The sequence below is a fragment of the Manis javanica genome, chromosome 8 (assembly GCF_040802235.1).
Source record: "Manis javanica isolate MJ-LG chromosome 8, MJ_LKY, whole genome shotgun sequence".
NCBI classification, from domain to species: domain Eukaryota; kingdom Metazoa; phylum Chordata; class Mammalia; order Pholidota; family Manidae; genus Manis; species Manis javanica.
In genome coordinates, this window is record NC_133163.1 from 10,058,282 (window position 1) to 10,076,561 (window position 18,280).

Genomic DNA, 18,280 nt, shown 5'->3' on the forward strand with positions numbered 1-18,280 from the left:
CAGTCCAGAGAGGAGGGGAGCTATGCAAGGGTGCTGGCTCGTACAGCCCTTCACTGAACTGTAGGACAAGAAACTGAAACTGTTGAGGGGATCCAAAGCACCCACATGGGCATGAAATCTGAGAAAGTCCCCCCAGGTGCAGTTTGGTCACCTGGGTCACTGTGTCTCGGAACCGGCGGCCACCCCTGTGTCGAGGCAGGCAGACGCTGCTCCCAGGGGTGTGGCATCAGAGAGCTTGCATGCAGGACACTTACTCAGCATGGAGATAAGGGCAAAAGGGGCAGAGCTCAAGAAAATAGGATGTCGAAAAGTTTCTAGCTCCCAGTCACGGTTGGAAACCCAGCTCCCCCATGATCTAACCTCATGACTTCAGTGTCAGGCAATTGCTCTGCACTTCGTTTTCCCCTAAAAGCTTATAGTTCCTGCGTCATTGGGCTGTCGTGTGAGTAAACACACAGCAAGTGCTTAGAATAATGCCTTGCAAACCGTCAGCACCCAGTGAAAGCTACACGTTAATGTCATTGTTCTTGTTGTCCGCATACGAAATTTTTTAAAACAAAGAGGACTTCCGAGATCATTTCCCAGCTGAGAGTTGAGAAGAAAAGGCAGGTATTCATGCAGAACAGAGCTCCCCCATCCCTCTGTACCCCAAAGCTTCCCTCACATTGCATGTCCTGCTTCCTCTGTCCCACTCAGAGCCACTGACAAACACGGGCTCTCTTTGTGTCCCCCAGTATGTAGCTGATCTCTGGCACTAATGCACCTCCTGCCCACCAGCCCACCAGCCCACACAAAATGTGCCTCAGAGACCTACCATTAAAACGACACACTGCGCATACTTATTAGATGAAGTCAAAAAGAAAATTCTCTCTGTGACAGGGCACCTAAAAAATAAAAGTTACTTAAGAAAGTATGCTGATATTGTTGTTCCTGATAAATAATATTGTTGTTATATAATATACAATAATCATAAAGACAAGAGGAAGCATTTAAAGATTTTTAAAAAGCTGTTACCCATATGAGTTTGCTCACTGTCCATTTAGTCCAGGATCTATTACCAAAGAGAGGAGATTGTGGGTTAGGGAGCTCTGGGGTAGGTCTGGGGCACAGCTGTGGTGTCAGATAGATATTGATATGAGTCCCAGCTCTGCTCCCCACCTAGCTGTGTTACTGTGGGCAAATTACTGAATGTCTCTGAGCCCGGAGCCCCGTCTCTAAAATGGGGACAGTAACAATAGTACCTGCCTTACACAAATGTTAAGAATTAGATGTGATACTGTAGATCAGGTGTGAGACCCAGGAGCCCACCACCCGGCACCGTTCAGCACAGGGGTAACCGCCATTGTTGTACAGCACCTACTAAGGGTTTAAGCAGAGGCAGGGCTGGAAGCTGCATCTTCTCCCTCCTCTAGCTCAGCCCTTCTCCTCAAAGAGTGCCAAGTGACCCACCTCCTAGTGGCAGAGGGATGGCCCTGGAAGGGACGGTGGGCTTCTTACGGGAGAAGAAGACATTATAGAATCCCTCGAGGGAATAAAACATACGTATCTGTCCATTTCCTGAACATTTGCACACTGTGTGCCAGCACAAAGGAGATAATCGTGAATCATGTACAGATTTCTCCAACAAGATTTCACAGACCACAGGGCAATGAACCAACATACCTTGCAAGCCAACATGATGGGAGAGAGGTGAGAATGGAGAATTACTGGGAGCTCATAGAACCCAACCCAGCCTAGGTGTAGGGAGAAGGGGTGGATCTCAGGAAAGGCTTTCTCAGGGAGAGATCTGAGCTGAATGAAAGAGTGGGTAGGTATGGGGTTAGCCTGAGAAGGAGCAGGGTTCCAGGCAGGGGGAATAGTGCGTGTAAAGGAGAAGCCTGGCTCGTTTGTTCATCAGCAATTGTTCAGTCTGGCTAGAAGCAGAAGACTGAGCAGTGAGTGGTGAGATATAAAGCTGGCAGGTGGACTAAGACACATAATGAGGGTCCTGGAGGATGGGGAAATGGCCTGTTAGCTTCTGCATAGAGTATGAGTGGGAGATATCTGGCCTGCAAATATAGCGTCTGGCCAGGAGGCTGATGACATAAAGCGTCAGGCAGGTAGCTGAGGGCCAGGGCCAGTGGGAGGCCAGGAGCAGGGAGGAGACACTCCAGTAAAGAAAACAGTAAGGCCTGACAGGAGCCAGGTGCATGTGAACTTTGCCCAGGTGGCCAGGCCTAAGCTGTCCCAGCTAACAGGCAGTCTCACAAGAAAGTGGGAATCACAGCAGACACCCTGTTCTGGAAATTGGGGCAGGAGGAATGGGAAGATTCTAGTGCACAGGGAGATTCTAGCAAAACAGGTCATCAGGATCACAGTCTCCAATATAATCAGCTGTCAAGGGACTCAGAACCCCGTGAACGTCAGAGGTCAGCCAGGAGGGCACCACGGATTGGGTGCCTATTGAACATATGCATTATCTCACTGAGCTCTCAGAGCAATCTGCAAAATAGGTATTATTTCCTCCATTACAAACGAGGAAGCTAAGGCTCCATAACACAGTAATTTGCTCAAGGTCCTCCCACAGACACCAGCCAGAGTGCTGGCATTCTGGTCCCTGTGACTCCAGGCCTGCCATCTTTCCCACCAAACCTACTACCACTACTCTTTTTTTTTTTTTTTAGCAGTTTTACTGAGCTAATAATCCACATACCATAAAATCCACTCATTATCCATGTATAACTCAATGATTTTTAGTAAATTCATAACATTCTGAAGTATCAGTACAATCCTATATTTTAGAACATTTCCAACACCAAAATATTTCCCTCGGGCCCATTGTCAGTCTATTCTGCCCCTCCTCTCAGCCCCAGGGAATCACTGATCTGCTACTAAAACTTCACCTTTTCTGGATATCTCATGTAAATGGAGTCTTATAGTATGTAGTCTTTTGAGCCTGGCTTCTTTCACTTAGTATACTTTCGGTGTTCACCCATGTGGTAGCATGTCAGTATTTTACATTGCAACCAGCAGTGTGTGTGGGTTCCAGTTACTCCACATCCTTGTCAACACTTAGTATTTTCTGTCTTTTTCATTATAGCCCTTCTAATGGGTGTGTATGTTATCTCATCATGGGTTTAATTTGCATTTCCCTAACTAATGATGTTGAGCACATGTGCATGTGCTTATTACTATTTACGTGTCCCTTGGTGCAATGTCTGTTAGAGTCTTTTGTCTATTTTTTTAGTTGAGTTGTTTGCCTTTAAATTATTGAATTATCAGTCGTTTACATATTCACAACACAAATCCCTTATCAGACATGTTTTGTAAATATTTTCTCCCAGGCTGTGTCTTGACATTTCATCTTAACTATGTCTTTTGAAGTACTAAAGTTTTTCATTTGGGTGGAATCTGATTTATTACTTTCTCTTCTTGCATGATGCATGCTGTTGTGTTGTGTCTAAAAAGATTTTGCTTAGACAAAGTCAGAAAGATACTTTTCCTCTCCTTTCTTCAAGAAATGTTAAAATTTTAACACTTAAGGGTCACGGGGAAGACAGTATAGCTCAGAGAAGACAAATAGGGACTCTGTGGCATCTTACTACACTTATGGACAGTGACTGCAATGGGGTACAGGGGAACTTGATAATAAGGGCGAATATAATAACCACATTGTTTTCCTTCTGAAACCTTCATAAGAGTGTATATCAATGATAGCTTAAGAATTTTTTTTAACACTTAAATTTAGGTCTATGGTCCATTTGAGTTGAATTTCGTATGTTGCAAGGAAAGATACGTTTTTTGGTTTTGTTTTTGCCTATGGGTGTTTATTTTTTCTGGCACCATTTGTTGAAAAGACTAATCCTTTCCCCATTTAATTATCTTGGTACCTCCTTTTCTGATGTAAAGGTTTAGTTGTAAATTTTTCTCTAACTGCTACTTTAGCTACATCCCATAAATTTTGGTATGTTGAATTTTTTTATTTCATTCCATTTAAATTATTTTTCATTTCCCCTGTGATTTTTTTGGAGGGAACCATGAGTTGTTTAGAAATATGTTTCTTGTTTTCCAAATACTTATGGCCTTTTCAGATTTCTTTCTGTTGTGAATGTGTCATGCATAGTCAGACAACATACTTTTTATGATTTCAATCTTTTAAAATGTATTGTTAGACTTGTTTCGTGGATCAGCATGTGGTCTATTTTGAATAATGTTTCATATGTGATTTAGAAAGAATGTGTATTTTGCAGAAGAGGATTGAGTATTCTGCAAATGAAGTTGGCCGATAATATGTCTTCTATATATCAGTTGATTTTTTTGATTAGTTGTTACAACAGTTATTAAGAGTAAAGTTTTGGTGTCTCCATTATTATTGAATTACCTATTTCTCCTTTCAGTTCTACCAATTTTTGCTTCATGTATTTTGGGGTTTTGTTGTTAAGTATGATACATTTATAAATGTTATGTCTTCCTGATTATTGATCCTGTTATCATTAAAAAAATGTCCCTCTTTGTCTGTAGTAACATTCCTGTCTGAAGTATATTTTGTCTATTATTATAGTAATACCTACTATGATTATTGTTTGCATGTGCATCTTTCCCCATCATTTTGTTTTCAGCCTATTTGTATCTTTGAATCTAATCTGTGTCTCTTACAGACAGTATGTAGGTAAGTCCTGCTTTTTTATCCAGTCTGACAATCTTTTTCATTTAAGTTCAATGTTTAGTCCATTCACATTTAATGTATTTATTGATATGTTTGCAATTATGTCTCCCATTTTACTAGCCTCATGTCTCTTTTGCTTCCCTGTTCCTTCTTCATTGTCTTCTTTAGAATTAAGTAAAAAAATTCAGTGTATCACTCTATTACTTTTTGAAAAAAAATTTGTTTCCTCTAGGGATTACAATATACATTTTGATCACAGTCTACTTCAAAATACTACTAACTTAATTTCAGGAAAGTATAAAAATATGACTCCAGTCTAGCTCCATTTCATCCCCCTCCTTTGTGCTATTATTGCCATATATATTACAGGTATATCTGTCATGAACCCAACAACATTGTATTTATTGCTTTATACAATCCTATGATTTTAGAGAAGTTCAAAGAAAAATAGAGTCTTTTATACTTACCTACATATTTACCATTGTCCTCATTCTTCATTTCTTCCTGTTAGATTCAAGTTCTATCTGGTATTATTTCAAGGATTTGCTTTAGTATTTATTGTAAGGCAGTTCTCTAACAACAATTCTGAGTACTTATCTGCAAACATCATTAGTTCACTTTCATTTTTGAATAATGGTCTTGTTGGATATAGAATTCTTTGTTGACAGGTTTTTTTTAAATTTCTTTTAGCACTTTAAATACGTCCCCAACTGTGTCCTTCCCTCCAATGTTTCTGACTGGAAGCCAGCCATTCATTGCTGTTTTATTCCCTGTATGTGATAAGTTGTTTTTCCTCTTGCTGCTTTCATGATTTCCCCTTTACTTTTGTCTTTCAACAATTTAATTATGATATCTAGGTGTGGATTGCTTTAAGCTTCTTGGATCTGTAAACCAATGTGTCTGCCACATTTGAGAAGCTTTCAGTCAGTATTTCTTCAAATACCTTTTCTTCCCTTTTCTCTCTCTCCTCTCCTTCTGATAATCCCATTACATTTATGCTAATATGCTTAATGTTGTATCACTGGTCAATGAGGCTCTGCTCTGCTCATTTTTTATTTAAATTTTTTCTCTTTGTCTGTTCATACTGAATCATTTCCATTGGTCTAGCTTCAAGTTCACTGATTCTTTCTTCCATCATCTCAAATCTACTACTGAACTACTGAGTGAATTTTTATGTCAGTTATTGTACTTTCAACTCCAGAATTTCCATTTAAAAAATAGTTTCTATCTCTTTATTGAGATTCCCATTTTTGGAACCTGTCTGTCGTTGTCATCAATTTTTCCTTTGTTCCTTAAACGTGGTTGCCTTTAGTTCTTTAAATATATTTATGATAGCTCCTATGAAGTCTCTGGCTGCTAACTCCAACATCTGGGGACATTCAAAGGCAGTTTCTATTGACTTCTTTTTTCCTGAGTATGGCTCATACCTTTTTGTTTCCTTGCACATCTCACATTTTTTTCCCTTGAATCCTGATATTTTAAATAATATACAGTAACTCTGGATTCAGATTCTTCCATCCTGAGGGTTTTTTGTTTGGTTTGTTTGTTTAGTAATTTGCCTGGACTGAATCTATAAAATGTTTCTCTTGCAATTTATGGCCACTGAGGTTTCTTCTCAGTTTCCCTTTTCTTTATTTTATTTTTAAGGCTACCTCCCAGCAGTCATCCCTGTTTCTGTATTGCTTACTGTTTAGCCACATAGTGGTCAGAAATTGTTCTCAAATACCTTGAGCCAGTAAAGCTTCCACTTTCTGCTGATGGATCTGTGTGTAGGCTGAGGAGCCCATTCAAACCTCAGACAGTCATAAAGTACCAACCAGATTTTACCTTCCACGTTTTACTCTTGCTTCTCTGTGAGCCAGGGGAGTGTGGGTGGCTTGGGCCTGCTCCAGTCTCTGTTGCACACATTTGACTTGGGATATGCAGAGAACTCATCAAGCCCCCTATAGCTGTCACATCTCTTAGGACTCCCTGTTGGTTTATATACTAGATGGTTGGTTTATATACTGACCCCATCACAACCTCAGGCTGGTGGAAGCACTGCCCCCACCTCCACACACACACACTTTGTTTACCACTGAGATCATCACTTTAACTGATATTCACCTTAGCATTCCAAAGTGAATTGGCCCTAGTAGCAGAACCCACACTCTGGTTAGACCGCCCACCAACAGTACAGGGGAAAGCAGCCCCAGGCAAGAATGCTACGGACTCACTATTTTCTACCCAAAGCTCACTACTTCTCATGAATGAATACTTAGCTATTTGCCATAGGCCTTTAGTAGATTACTGGGGCATTGAAAAAAAATTTTTGACAATTTTTTCCTGCTCTTTAGTGGCTACTGGGGAGAACATTTGTCAAGCATTTCACTTCATGAATGAACTCCTGTTACATTTGGAATAACCTGCACATATGGCCTTGCTCCCCCACTTCCCCAGGCATCGTAACCCCGTCCCAGCATCCAGAATCCCTCTTCAGGCTTTCCTGAGGATGAGTAGACTCCTGCTTATCTTATAAGACCTAGATGAGAGGTTACTCATCCTCTCCCGATGACCCCAGTGATTAACTGCACCCGTCTCTTCACTTGCTCTGTCCCTTATTGGTATTGTGTGCTAGCAACGTGTACTTCTTGAACTATCAAGACGTGCCCCACAGTCTCCTTATATGTGCATTTCTCCTTCTATACCAAAAGGTTCTTGGGGTCAGGGGTTCCCCTCAAGGTGGCCAGGCCTTAAGCATCTTGTGCCCCTAGTACCTAGCATAGAGCATGGCTCTTCATAGGGCCTACGTAGGTGTTGGTTGAAACAATGCATGAGTTAAGTTAGTGGACAGTAACACAAATGGTGGCCTAATCCATTAATTTGCTCATTGTTTCACTGATGGGGGTACTGATGCATGAAGAAAAAATAACAGAAGTGATTCAGTCACACTAGCTTTAGGCAATATTTGAACATGATCTGCTGGCCAAGTTAATATTAACTCAGGTTTATCTACTTCACTACACCAGCGGCAGTATAAGTAAGTCACTGACAGTTGCAAAGTACTTGTGGCACCAATACGCTCCTCTGGAAGGTAAGAAAGACACCTTTCTTCTCTTGGGGACAATGTGGTTCTATATGAGCATGTGTTTTATTTCTCTTTTGCCATGTTTCAGGTAGTATGTGCCTTGGAAAGATGATGGAAGACCCAGTGTAATAAGGATGCATGTGCATTTTCTAAAACCTTCCCATCACTCTTATCCCCACCCCTGACCCCCTCCTACTAGCTGCTCCCTCATCTGCAATGCCCTTGACCCCTCACTGCCCCTTTCCCCACTCAGATGGGGTGGATGGAAGAGGCAGTGAAGGATGAGACTGGGAGAATGATGGAGGTGCGGCCATGGGAGGCAGGAGCAACCGTGGGAGGCGGAGGGGCCAGTGAGGGAGTATGGCAGGCTGCTCAGAGCTACAGATCTGGTTGGCAGGAGCCAGGGCATAACAGGGCTTCTCTGCCATCTGAAGAATTTGTGCTCCATCCCCTTGAAGTTCATGGGGAGCCAGGAAGGGAAAATGATGATTGATTCACTGGGGAGCCCACTCTGGCTTCAAGTTGGCTGGAAGGGTTGGTTGGCAGGTGGCAAAACTGATAGCTGAGAGATGCTATCTTAGCTCAGGCTGCAGTAACAAAATACCACAGACTGCGTGGCTTAAACAGAAACTCACTCTTCTAACAGCTTGGGAGGCTGGACACCCAAGGTCAGGTAAGATGACTGACTGTCTTCCCACTGTGTCCTCATATGACCTCATCTCTGTGGGTGCACACACAGGGACAGAGGCGGGGGACAGCCAGTGCTCTAGTGTCTCTTCCTATATGGGCACTAATAAACGGCCATATGTATGGGACCCTCACAACCTCATCTAAGCCTAGTTACTTCCCAAAGTCCCTCCCTCCAAATTCTACTACGTTAGTGGTTAGGGTTTCAACATAGGAATTTGGAGAGGCATAAACCTTCATGTATAGCAGCTACTGTTTCAGTAGCCATGACAAGGGTGCCAGTGGTGATGGTGAGGATGCAGATAAGGGGACCCCATGCCCAGAGTTGTGCTAGGAAATGTAGGGAAACAAGGAGAAGGAGAAGGCATGGCCCTGCCCAGAAGAGGTTAAGCATGAGCCCAAACTCAGGTCTTGGTTTATATCTTCTCCTTTCCCTTTGGTGGTGCCCCAAATCCCACCATTAGAGCACCCAGCAGATTCAGGACCTGAATTTTGATCTCAGTCAAATATAGGTGGCACACTGGGGGACAGAGAAGGGTTTTTACCCTAAAAATGGGAGGGAGGCAGGAGCCACAAAGACTGGGGGGACCCAAGGAGGAGAATAGGCTTTTCTGAGATGACTTTTGCCAGGTCCTTGGTTTAACAGATGTCCAAGTCACCTGAGCACCAGCTAGGATTTATTTCAGAAATTTCATGGGCATCTTTAAAGCCAGATCTGGTCTACATCTAGGCTTTATGCTGCTTACAAGTACTTTTGAAAAGACTGAAGTTTTCGTGTAAAAATCTGAATTTCCAGCTTCAGCAGGAACATAAAAACACCCGGGACCTCTGAGCCACCCCCTCACGTGGTAATGGCAGCCGCAGGGGAGCAGCACCTCCGCGCTCTGGCCTGCCACGCCCTCCCCTTGCCCCAGCCCTCAGCACTTACTGCGTCACACTTGCTGACTTCACACGAGTATCTTTCTAACCGGATCCCTGTGGGCATCTGGATCTGCAATCCTTGCTCCATCTCATCTCTTACTTGTTTCCCTTTCCACACTGTTCAGGACTTTGTCAATAACCCTGTGTTTAAAAAAAGAGAAAAAAGAAAGGAAAGAAACCCCAGTGAGACGTGGTGTTCGAAGTCATAGAATGCCACAGCAAGCAGGGGACCGGGATGGGGAAGGGACTTGTACAAGGACCCACTTGCAGTGCAGGCCAGAGGCAGAAAGGGATCCTTCATCGCTAAGTCATTTATCTTTCATGTGCCTGAAGTCATATTCTAATATCCTTTAGCCTTTTCTCATTGAACTTAGCAAGCATTCTCCAATCAAGGACCAATAGTAACCCACCCAGGTGAATGGCACCCAGGTAATAATGAGGCCTTCTGGGAGCTCCTCAGGACTGAGAACACGTTCCATGAACTGTTCACCCTCATTCCTTTTCCTTCCAATAACAGGTGTCCAGATCGCTGCAGAAATGCCCCGCGGGAGAGTGCACTTCGCTCTCTCTCTGGCTCTCATCTACTGTGGCCTTCTGAATAGCATCTTCTGTAAAACACAAACAACTCCCAAATGGGATATCAACCCCGTCCTGTCAAGGAGAATGCCACCTCACCTCCAGAAATTAGAAGCTGACAACGATACACTTGCCCACAAATTGCTGGATGCTTTGTTAAGGGAGTCTCCCAGGAAGAATATCATCTTCTCTCCTATGAGCATCTCCACCTCCCTGGCCAAGCTCTCCCTAGAGAACAAGTCCGCGGTGTTCACTGACCTCCTTAAGGACCTTGGACTTGACCTCAAGGACATCAGAAAGTGGGATGTGCACCAACTCTTCCAGAAACTGCACCAGCTGGATAGAAATATAGAACTGAAGCACGGGGACATTCTGTTTGTTGATAAAAACAGGAAGATGGACTCGACGTTTCTGCACAAGCTAAATAACACACTTGACATGAAAGTCCACATGGTTAACTTCCAAGATGAAGAAAGAACCAAGAAGCAGATCGACCACCATGTGGCTGAAAAAATGCAAGAGAACATCGACGAATTAGCCACCGATCTGGACCCTCACACTTTGCTGTTTCTTGTAAACTACATTCTCTTCAAAGGTGAGCGTTATTAAGGACATGAATTCCCATTTGGGGTCATCTTTGCCCTTGTCTCCCAAAAGGTTTATTAAGTTCAGAAAAAAAATGTATTTTTTTGTAAATTATATCTCATTTGCTCATAGAGCAGTGAATCCAAAACTTTTTAATTTACTTTGATTTCACTTACAGTAGCAAGTATAAGTTTCTCTTCTCCCAATCCTCTTAGTCATAGTATTTGTCATATGGAAGATATTTGGAAGTAAGATGCAGTGACTCTTGCTGGTAAAAAGGAAAAAAAATCTTTTGCAGAGGCCTGAGCATCAGGTTAATTCACTTGTGTAAAATCAGATCAGTGGGAGATGAGATTTTCCTCAGACTTGTGTCCAGCCCTGAATTCAGGGTGTCATTGAATTAAGGCACTAGGTGTCTAAAATACCACTCTAAACTTATGCTCGCCGATCTTGAGATTGCCCCTGGTTCCTTGGTTGGGGCGGGGGGCGCTTCACAGTTGCCACTCGAAAGCATCTATTTCATGCCATCTTCCTCCACTCCGAGTTACTGGTTTACCTCCTCCATTGACCTTTTCTCCTGCCCAAATGGGGCAAGAAGAACAATCAGACAGAAAGTCCTTCTTGTGCCCCGTGCCTGCCAAGCCTACCAACCCCTACACACTTCTCCTGCCCTCCCCTCCCGTCACAGTGAGGACGTGCTTACTACCACCACCCCTCAGGGTGGGCCCCCTGCCGTCTTCCCTGCCCAAGGACTCCCCTTACTTTCCTCCTGCCCAGCAGCTCATGACTTTTTGTCTCCTTTTCTGCTTTCACCTCTTCTGACCTCTAAAAGCTGTCTCCCTTCTCACCCAGGCTTGTGGCCTCCAGCACCCTTTGCACCCTGCCTCTTCCCCATCTGTATGCACCACCTCGCCTGAGGGCCAGACTCTGACCATCTTCCTACTGACTCTCTGTGGGTGTTTCACAGACCCTGAAATGCGATGCACCAAGCCCTGCACCCTCCCACCTGGTGCACCTCCTTGTGGCCCCCCGATGCTGCAGAATCCTAGTGCCATCCATCCACCTGCTTCAGATGAAAACTCTTAGCCTCCACACCCAATGGATTCTGCCTGAAAAGTTTATCTGGAATGTGTTCGCTTCTCACCATCCCTTCTACAATTTCCTAGACTAGGCCACCACTATCTCTTGCCTAGATGATTTGCCCCAGCTGTCCAATTGCTCTGTTTCCATTCATACCTCCCTTCAATACTGTCTCCATTAGAAAGCCAGTGTGATCTTCTTAAAACCGAAATCATATCACATCGCTCTAACATGCTTACATCATGTCTGACACCCTCCTATAGCTTCCTGTCGCACTCGGCACTCAGTCCAATCCAACTTGGCACGATGCTCTGAGCCCTGCTCATCCCTCCAGTGTTCCTCCATTTCTATCCCTCTCACCCCATATGCCTCATCCACAATGACTGTCTCCTCTCCCTTAAATGCATCCTGCTCTGCTCTGCCCTGTCTTGGTTTATGGCATGTTTTTGGAATGTTCTCTATTCTTTGCCAGAAGGAGCACCCTCTTCTTTTAAGACTCAGCCTAAATGCCCCCTTCCTTAAAGGAGGCTTCCTGGCCATCTGGACAAAGTCCTTCCATGCTGCTGTTTAGCCCCTACTGTGTCTTTCATAATGCTCACCATACTTTGTAATCATTTACTTTGGTGGGCTGCTTTTCTCTCTGTATCCCCCGCCAGTAAGTAAACTTCATGAAGACAAAGACCTCCTCTGTTTTGTGCACTGCTATAACCTCTGTACTTAATATAGTACTACAGTATTTACCACATTTTAGGTGCTTAAGAAATTTTAGGTGTTGAATGAGTAAATGAATAGATATCCTATCATGACTTAAATGGAGTTCCTACCAGGATGTGAAGAGGGGCTTCCCTTTGCATGACAAATGAGGGAAATTTCCATAAAGCAATGCTTCCCAGCACAGAATGCTTGTTGCTCAGGCTACTGGGACCATCTGTTACTCATATTTGGACCCACAGTTCCAAGCTAGATGCCTGGGACATAGAAAGTGCTCCACAAATGATCTTGGAGGAATTATTTATCTGGATACTCCAGGAAATGTTCCTTCATGATTCCCTCTGAAAGCTTCCTAAGAGCTTTATCCATCTCTCTCTTTAGAAGGTAAGAAGTAAAGACAAGGGAATAAAGGGCCATGAGCTTAGCTGTAGAACCAGAAACAAGGTCCTGAAAACGCCTGTAGAGATTTTCCAGACAAGACAAGATGGCACTCATCTGGGTGACAGATGCAGTTTTGACTGTTGTGTATATTGAATCTTTTTCTAAATCCTGATTTAAAAATTCTTTTAAATGATGAAATGCATTATTTAAAGTAGGAGTCCATGCAGGGGTCTGTGTGTGTGTGTTTCTGATGAAAAGTTTCTTTCCTTGAATAAGCAATTCAATTCAATTAAAATTTTTAAAAAACAAATTTTAAGCAGTGTCTTTGCCAGAGAAGTTAGAACTCTTATACTAAAATGCAATGGGATAATTCAAAGAAGGGATGTTGTGGTCAATGTTTCTCAAATTATTTGACAACAAAATCCTTTCTTTGTGTCATAGCACCAGAGGCAGGTAGTAATTTGGCAAACATCTTTTGAGAAACACAGACTTAAAGAAATCCTATAGTGAATATTTTTGAAAATTATGTGTTTCCTTTCTTTTCTTTGCATTAATCTAAACTTTTAACTATTCTGTTTACTTAGGTCATGGTATGAATGTAAAGAGACTGCTTCCACCCTAAGCCAGTTGCCTCTGGGGTTCCCAAACATGCGGGTGGTGATGCATTTTCTGCTAGGTCCCTCTAATTTTGTCTTTTCTGATTCCCCCAGGCATTTGGGAAAAAGCTTTTCAAGCTAACCTCACACAGAAGGAGGATTTTTTTGTGGATGAGAAGACCATAGTTCCAGTGGATATGATGAAGAAGACAGAACTAATGATTTATAAACGATCAGAGGAACTGTCTGCTACAATGGTTAAAATGCTATGCAAGGGAAATGTGTCCGCTGTCCTGGTGCTCCCAGATGTGAGACAATCTGAATCTGCTCTACAAGAGATCCTCTCTAAGCGAGCTGAACTTATGAATTCCGGCGACACGAGGTGTGCTATTCCGGAGGGACATCCTACATTCACACTGAATTTCTGCTTAGACCTCACTTCCTCTGTGCAAGTCATTATTTTGGTGACAATTGAGCATCTGGTCATTTCCTAGTGTAGCTGCAGAAAATGAAACAAACCGAAGAAAAAGAATGGTGGCCTGGATTCCACTATCAGTTGAAAGCCCCTTAACCTGTCTTAGTTATGGTACTTTTGATTACAAGTATCAGAAACCCACCTCCTACCAGCTCAAGGGGGTAAACAAGAAATTTGTTAGAAAGATACATGGGTATGTCATAGAACCTAAGGGTATAAACACAGCCATGTCACAACATGGGACAAGGGACAGCACCCTCACTGGGAACTCCATCTCCCGTGGTGTCCCTCATCCTTGCCTCTAACCTGTCTTGCTCAGCAAACCAGCTTTCACCACTTTAGCACATGACTCACTCACCCAACACATATTTGCTGAGCATCTATTCTATGCCAGACACCACTTGGTGCTGGGAATATAGTGATTAGACAAATGCGTCTCTGCCATCATGGAATTTCCAGTCTGTGGGAGAGGCAGAAAGTCAATTCACAAATATGTAATTTCAAATTGCAATAAAAGCTATGCAGATAATGGAAAATAGAGCATTCAGAGGTGGAGTATTAACTGGAGATCTTCATTTGGCATGATGATCAGGGAAGGTTCCTAAGGAGGCAAATTTCAAGCTGAGAGAACTGTGGACCACTGTGGACCACCCTCTTCCATTCAAGCAAATGCTCCGCTCCTGGCTTATTCTGATATTTTGCAGTTCCGATTATATATTCCTGGAAAGGAGAATTATATTGATCCAGCTTAGGTGTGCTATCTACCAATGTCCAATCAAAGGTGGATAAGTTACACAGTGAAAGCATGATGCCTAATGCCTCCCTGATCTTGGAAGGGGCAGGGGCAGTCTTCAGGCAATAAAAGCACAGATTGGGAAGAAACCTCCAAGTAGTATTGACTGCACGCCTTGTAGTAGCACAAACTACTGTGCAGTCCACCTCTACTGTGCTTGAGGGTCACAGCAGAGTGCATCTGCCGTCTTCTGCCACAGCTGTGGTGGTTGAACACCTTCCACAATGTGCTTGGTTGGGACAGAGGGGATACACCAGTAGAGGAACCCAACGGAATGGGTTGCTATCCAGTTGGAAGCTGACACTCCGTTGACACAGGCTAAAAGGCTTGGGTGGGTGGGGGGGCTGCCGCTACATCTTCTCATGCTCTACCTTCATCATAGAGTTGCTAATCTCCAAGTGCAGGAGTCCTCTCTGTCTGAAAGCTTAACTGGTGGGCTGGATTTTTTCTCTCTTGTGAAAACTTCCTCTACGTCAGGCAAGGTGACCTTCTGCCTTCAGTCTCTCTTACCACATTTAGGGTCGCTGTCCAATATAAACCTTTGCTTATAGATGGAAGTTTGGTGGGACTCATTCCCTGGTCTGACCCTCATCTTCTCTTGAACAGAGAGCCTATGAAGGGGAGAGTTGAGAAGTAAGGTGTACCTTGAGCAAGTGGCTTGTTTGGAAATTAAAAACTGCAGTTCATATTGCAATACCTTTCACCTCTCCCCAGGCAACCCTTTTTCTTCTTTCCCTTTCACTTGGAAGAAGCTTTTAAGTCTTAGCACGATGCTCCCCTGGACCCTAGGCCCTAGGAGAGGGATGTATTTCAGCTTCCCTGTGATTTTCATTCTTCACAGATTGGTGCACATAGTTATGCCCAGACTCAAGATCTCCTCCAGGATAAATTTAAGAAATCTGTTCCCTGTCTTGGGCATCGAAAATTTGCTTACTCCAAAAGCAGACTTATTAGGCATCACAAAGGACCATCTCCCCGCTATTTTAGAGGTGAGTGGGGCAATTTCTAGAGTCTGGGCAAGTGTGCATTGAGTGCTGGGTGTTGGATTGGATTTGAGAGATGCCAAGCCCCTCACCACACTATGGGCAACGTCACCATATTCCTCAGCAGGATCTCCTGCAGATTGGAGGGTAGACGTGGATATGCTGGCACAAACACGTCCACAAGAGTGGGGAACTCTCTTTGTTCCCCACCTTTTGTTGGGTTGGAAACAAGAATATCCAGCACCCATCCTCTTTACCTTTCTTTACACCACATCCTTCTTGACGGTGTTTGAAAGGACCGTCCCTCAGTAATTCTATGATGTAAGCCTTCGGACCATAAACCTAAGCCTTCAGACCACCCACCATCCTCTGGGCTCTAGACACCTTTCCTCTCTTGTAAACACCGAAACTCCTTGAGCTGTCTGCACATGATGGGAATCTGAACTCGGCAATTAGCAGCTGCGGTGTGAGCCCCTCCTTCAGGCATCTGGCCTTCGAGGGTGGCTCTGACTGTTGAGATCCTGGAGTAGTTTTTTAGGAACGGGCGCCAGCTTTCCTCCATCGGCCATTGGCCATGGAAGGAGCCTGCCTCCCTGACCTTGGTTGGCCATGATGGGCTGGCTGGGCACACTGCCTGACTTGTTCTCGGGCCAGCTAGTCTGCTCACGCCCAGAGTTGAGACGGGACTTATTTCTCCCCAGGCTGTGCATGAAGCCCGAGTGGAAATGAGCGAGGAAGGTGTGGCAGTGGATGCGGCCAAGCACATGGACCAGAAGGCAGCCCTCTCGAAGGCGTGGACGGCATCTCCTATAGTCGTGAAATTCAACAGACCCTTCTTCCTGTTTGTGCAGAATGAGAAAACTCAAAAAGAGCTCTTTGTGGGCAAAGTCTTCAACCCCAAGTAGAGATGGGGCCATTCTGTGCTGTGCTAGAATGTAGCTGCTTATAAATAAAGTGAATAAAATTCACTCTTAGTGATTCAAGAGAAGTCGACTGAAAAGAGTGGTCTGTGAGCGGAGCTGGGATGGGTCACCGATGATCTATCTGTCCAGGAACAACGAGGGGTAAGAAGGGGCTGGGGGCCTGCCAGGGACACTTGGTCAGTGCGTCTTCTGTTCTGGGCTTGACATCTGTTGGGAAGCACTTCCGAGGGATGTGAGCAGGTTTTGGTGGGTCATTCCAGTCTTTGGCTGTCTCATTACTCTTGTTTCCTGCCCAGCTGGCCGTCAGATCCTGACCCCTCATCTATGTAAGAGTCGCCACACTCCCTCTGCCAGCTGGGTGGGCAGAGGCAGGGCACCGCCTCAGAGAGGATGGGAAGAAGAAGGCCCAGCACCAGCTGACCTCAGTGGGCCTCTGTGCGTTCGCCCAGCTACAAGGGAAATGGGGCACTTAGGAAGGCAAAGGGCCCCAAATACGCTGGCAGCAACTTCTCTGCCTCAGACCCTAGTCGCTTTTCATCTTTAAAATGACCCCCAGGAGGGAGTTATTATTTTCTGCAGCTGGATAGGAAGTAAAACTGGTGAGGGGGTAAGAGGCAGAAGGGTGGGTGTGCACAGATGGGGGGGGTGTGCGGGTGTCTAAGGAAGGCTGGCAGTTGTATAATACCTGGCTAGCCATGACTTTCTTTGGATACATGGGATCATGGGGTCTGAGAGCGGCAGGTCATTTGACAAGAAAGGTCACACCCAGAGGCTATGGGCGTAGCTGGTAAAGATATTGGCCAAACAGGCTGACTCAAGAATGACACCCAAGAGACTGGATCTTGCCTGCGTGGGCTAGTGCAGTGCATAAACCCAGAGCAGGCTGAGCCAGAGGGTAAAATAAAACTATTCTGGTAGAAAGCCAAGGTTCGGTGCTGAAAACACAAGGCCAGGAATGAAATTGGAGGCAAAAGATGGGCCATGAAGGGCTGCGAGTCACGTAACACCATGACCAAGCCCAGGCTACACTGTTGCGGGGCGTCTCCATTAGACCTAGCAACCAGGAGCTGGATGGCTGGGGGGCCAGGGGTGGGCAGTGAAAAGCCCAACCAAAGTCCAGCTGTGGTGGGGTTCAGGACAGGACAAGTGTTTTCTTTTGATGAGGTGAGCCTGAAGGAACCCCTCACATTACCAGAGGAGTCACTACTTCAGGGCTTGGATTTTCATTCATTTAATGAGTACACTCAAGTGCCAGGGAAAAGAGCTTGCCATTTGCTTCACCACTTTACTATGCAAGGTCTAAGAGAGGAGAGGCCTGGGAATAGGCCATAAGAGCAGCTTGGAGAAGTAGCTCAATAAAGAAACTAACTTGAGAGAACAGCAATAAGATGAAATAGTCTAGAAGATGTGGAGGAAGTGGTGTCAGCCACATAACCAGAGGAAGGCAGGCCTGGAGCCCTGTGCTTGCACAAGTTTCATGTGAAAGCAGATCTACATCGAAAGCAGAGATTGGTGCTCAGAGTGGATGTTAAGGGCTCAGTGTTCCACATAGTAGAGGGTGTTCATGGAGGACAAGTAGGGTCTGGTGTCCCGCATGCTAGAGTGCTTTTGCAGATAATGATCAGCCCTAATGTCCTACCTGCCTCAGGGTGCTCATAGTGGAGATTAGGGGCCCAGTGTTCCACAGCTAAAGGGAGGTGGGCCATGACACACAAACAAGAGGTTATTGGCACATGTCAGAACAATACTGGGAAGACACTGAGAAGCAGTAGGCACCCAGGTCACTTCTATAGACTCAGCAAAGCCCACTTGCACAAGTAGTGATGGCGAGCTGTGCCATCCATGACCTTCAGGGCC

General features: G+C 44.7%; 1 protein-coding gene across 1 annotated transcript; it reads left to right on the forward strand.

Annotated features, from left to right (window-relative positions):
- Nucleotides 1–7,659: 7,659 nt before the first annotated feature.
- LOC108398263 (uteroferrin-associated basic protein 2-like) lies at nt 7,660–16,488 on the forward strand. The gene is made up of 5 exons (XM_017662156.3): nt 7,660–7,718; nt 9,838–10,491; nt 13,364–13,631; nt 15,359–15,506; nt 16,202–16,488. The coding sequence occupies exons 2-5, from the start codon at nt 9,858–9,860 to the stop codon at nt 16,403–16,405; spliced, it is 1,254 nt and encodes a 417-aa protein (XP_017517645.3). The 5' UTR covers nt 7,660–7,718; nt 9,838–9,857; the 3' UTR covers nt 16,406–16,488.
- Nucleotides 16,489–18,280: the final 1,792 nt, after the last annotated feature.

What these genes read in the sequence shown, in the direction of transcription:
- LOC108398263 (XM_017662156.3), top strand. Translation starts at nt 9,858, where the DNA reads ATGCCCCGCGGGAGAGTGCACTTCGCTCTCTCTCTGGCTCTCATCTAC. An exon ending in AAACTACATTCTCTTCAAAG is followed by an intron (nt 10,492 to 13,363) that starts GTGAGCGTTATT and finishes TGATTCCCCCAG; the next exon opens with GCATTTGGGAAAAAGCTTTT. An exon ending in ATGAATTCCGGCGACACGAG is followed by an intron (nt 13,632 to 15,358) that starts GTGTGCTATTCC and finishes CATTCTTCACAG; the next exon opens with ATTGGTGCACATAGTTATGC.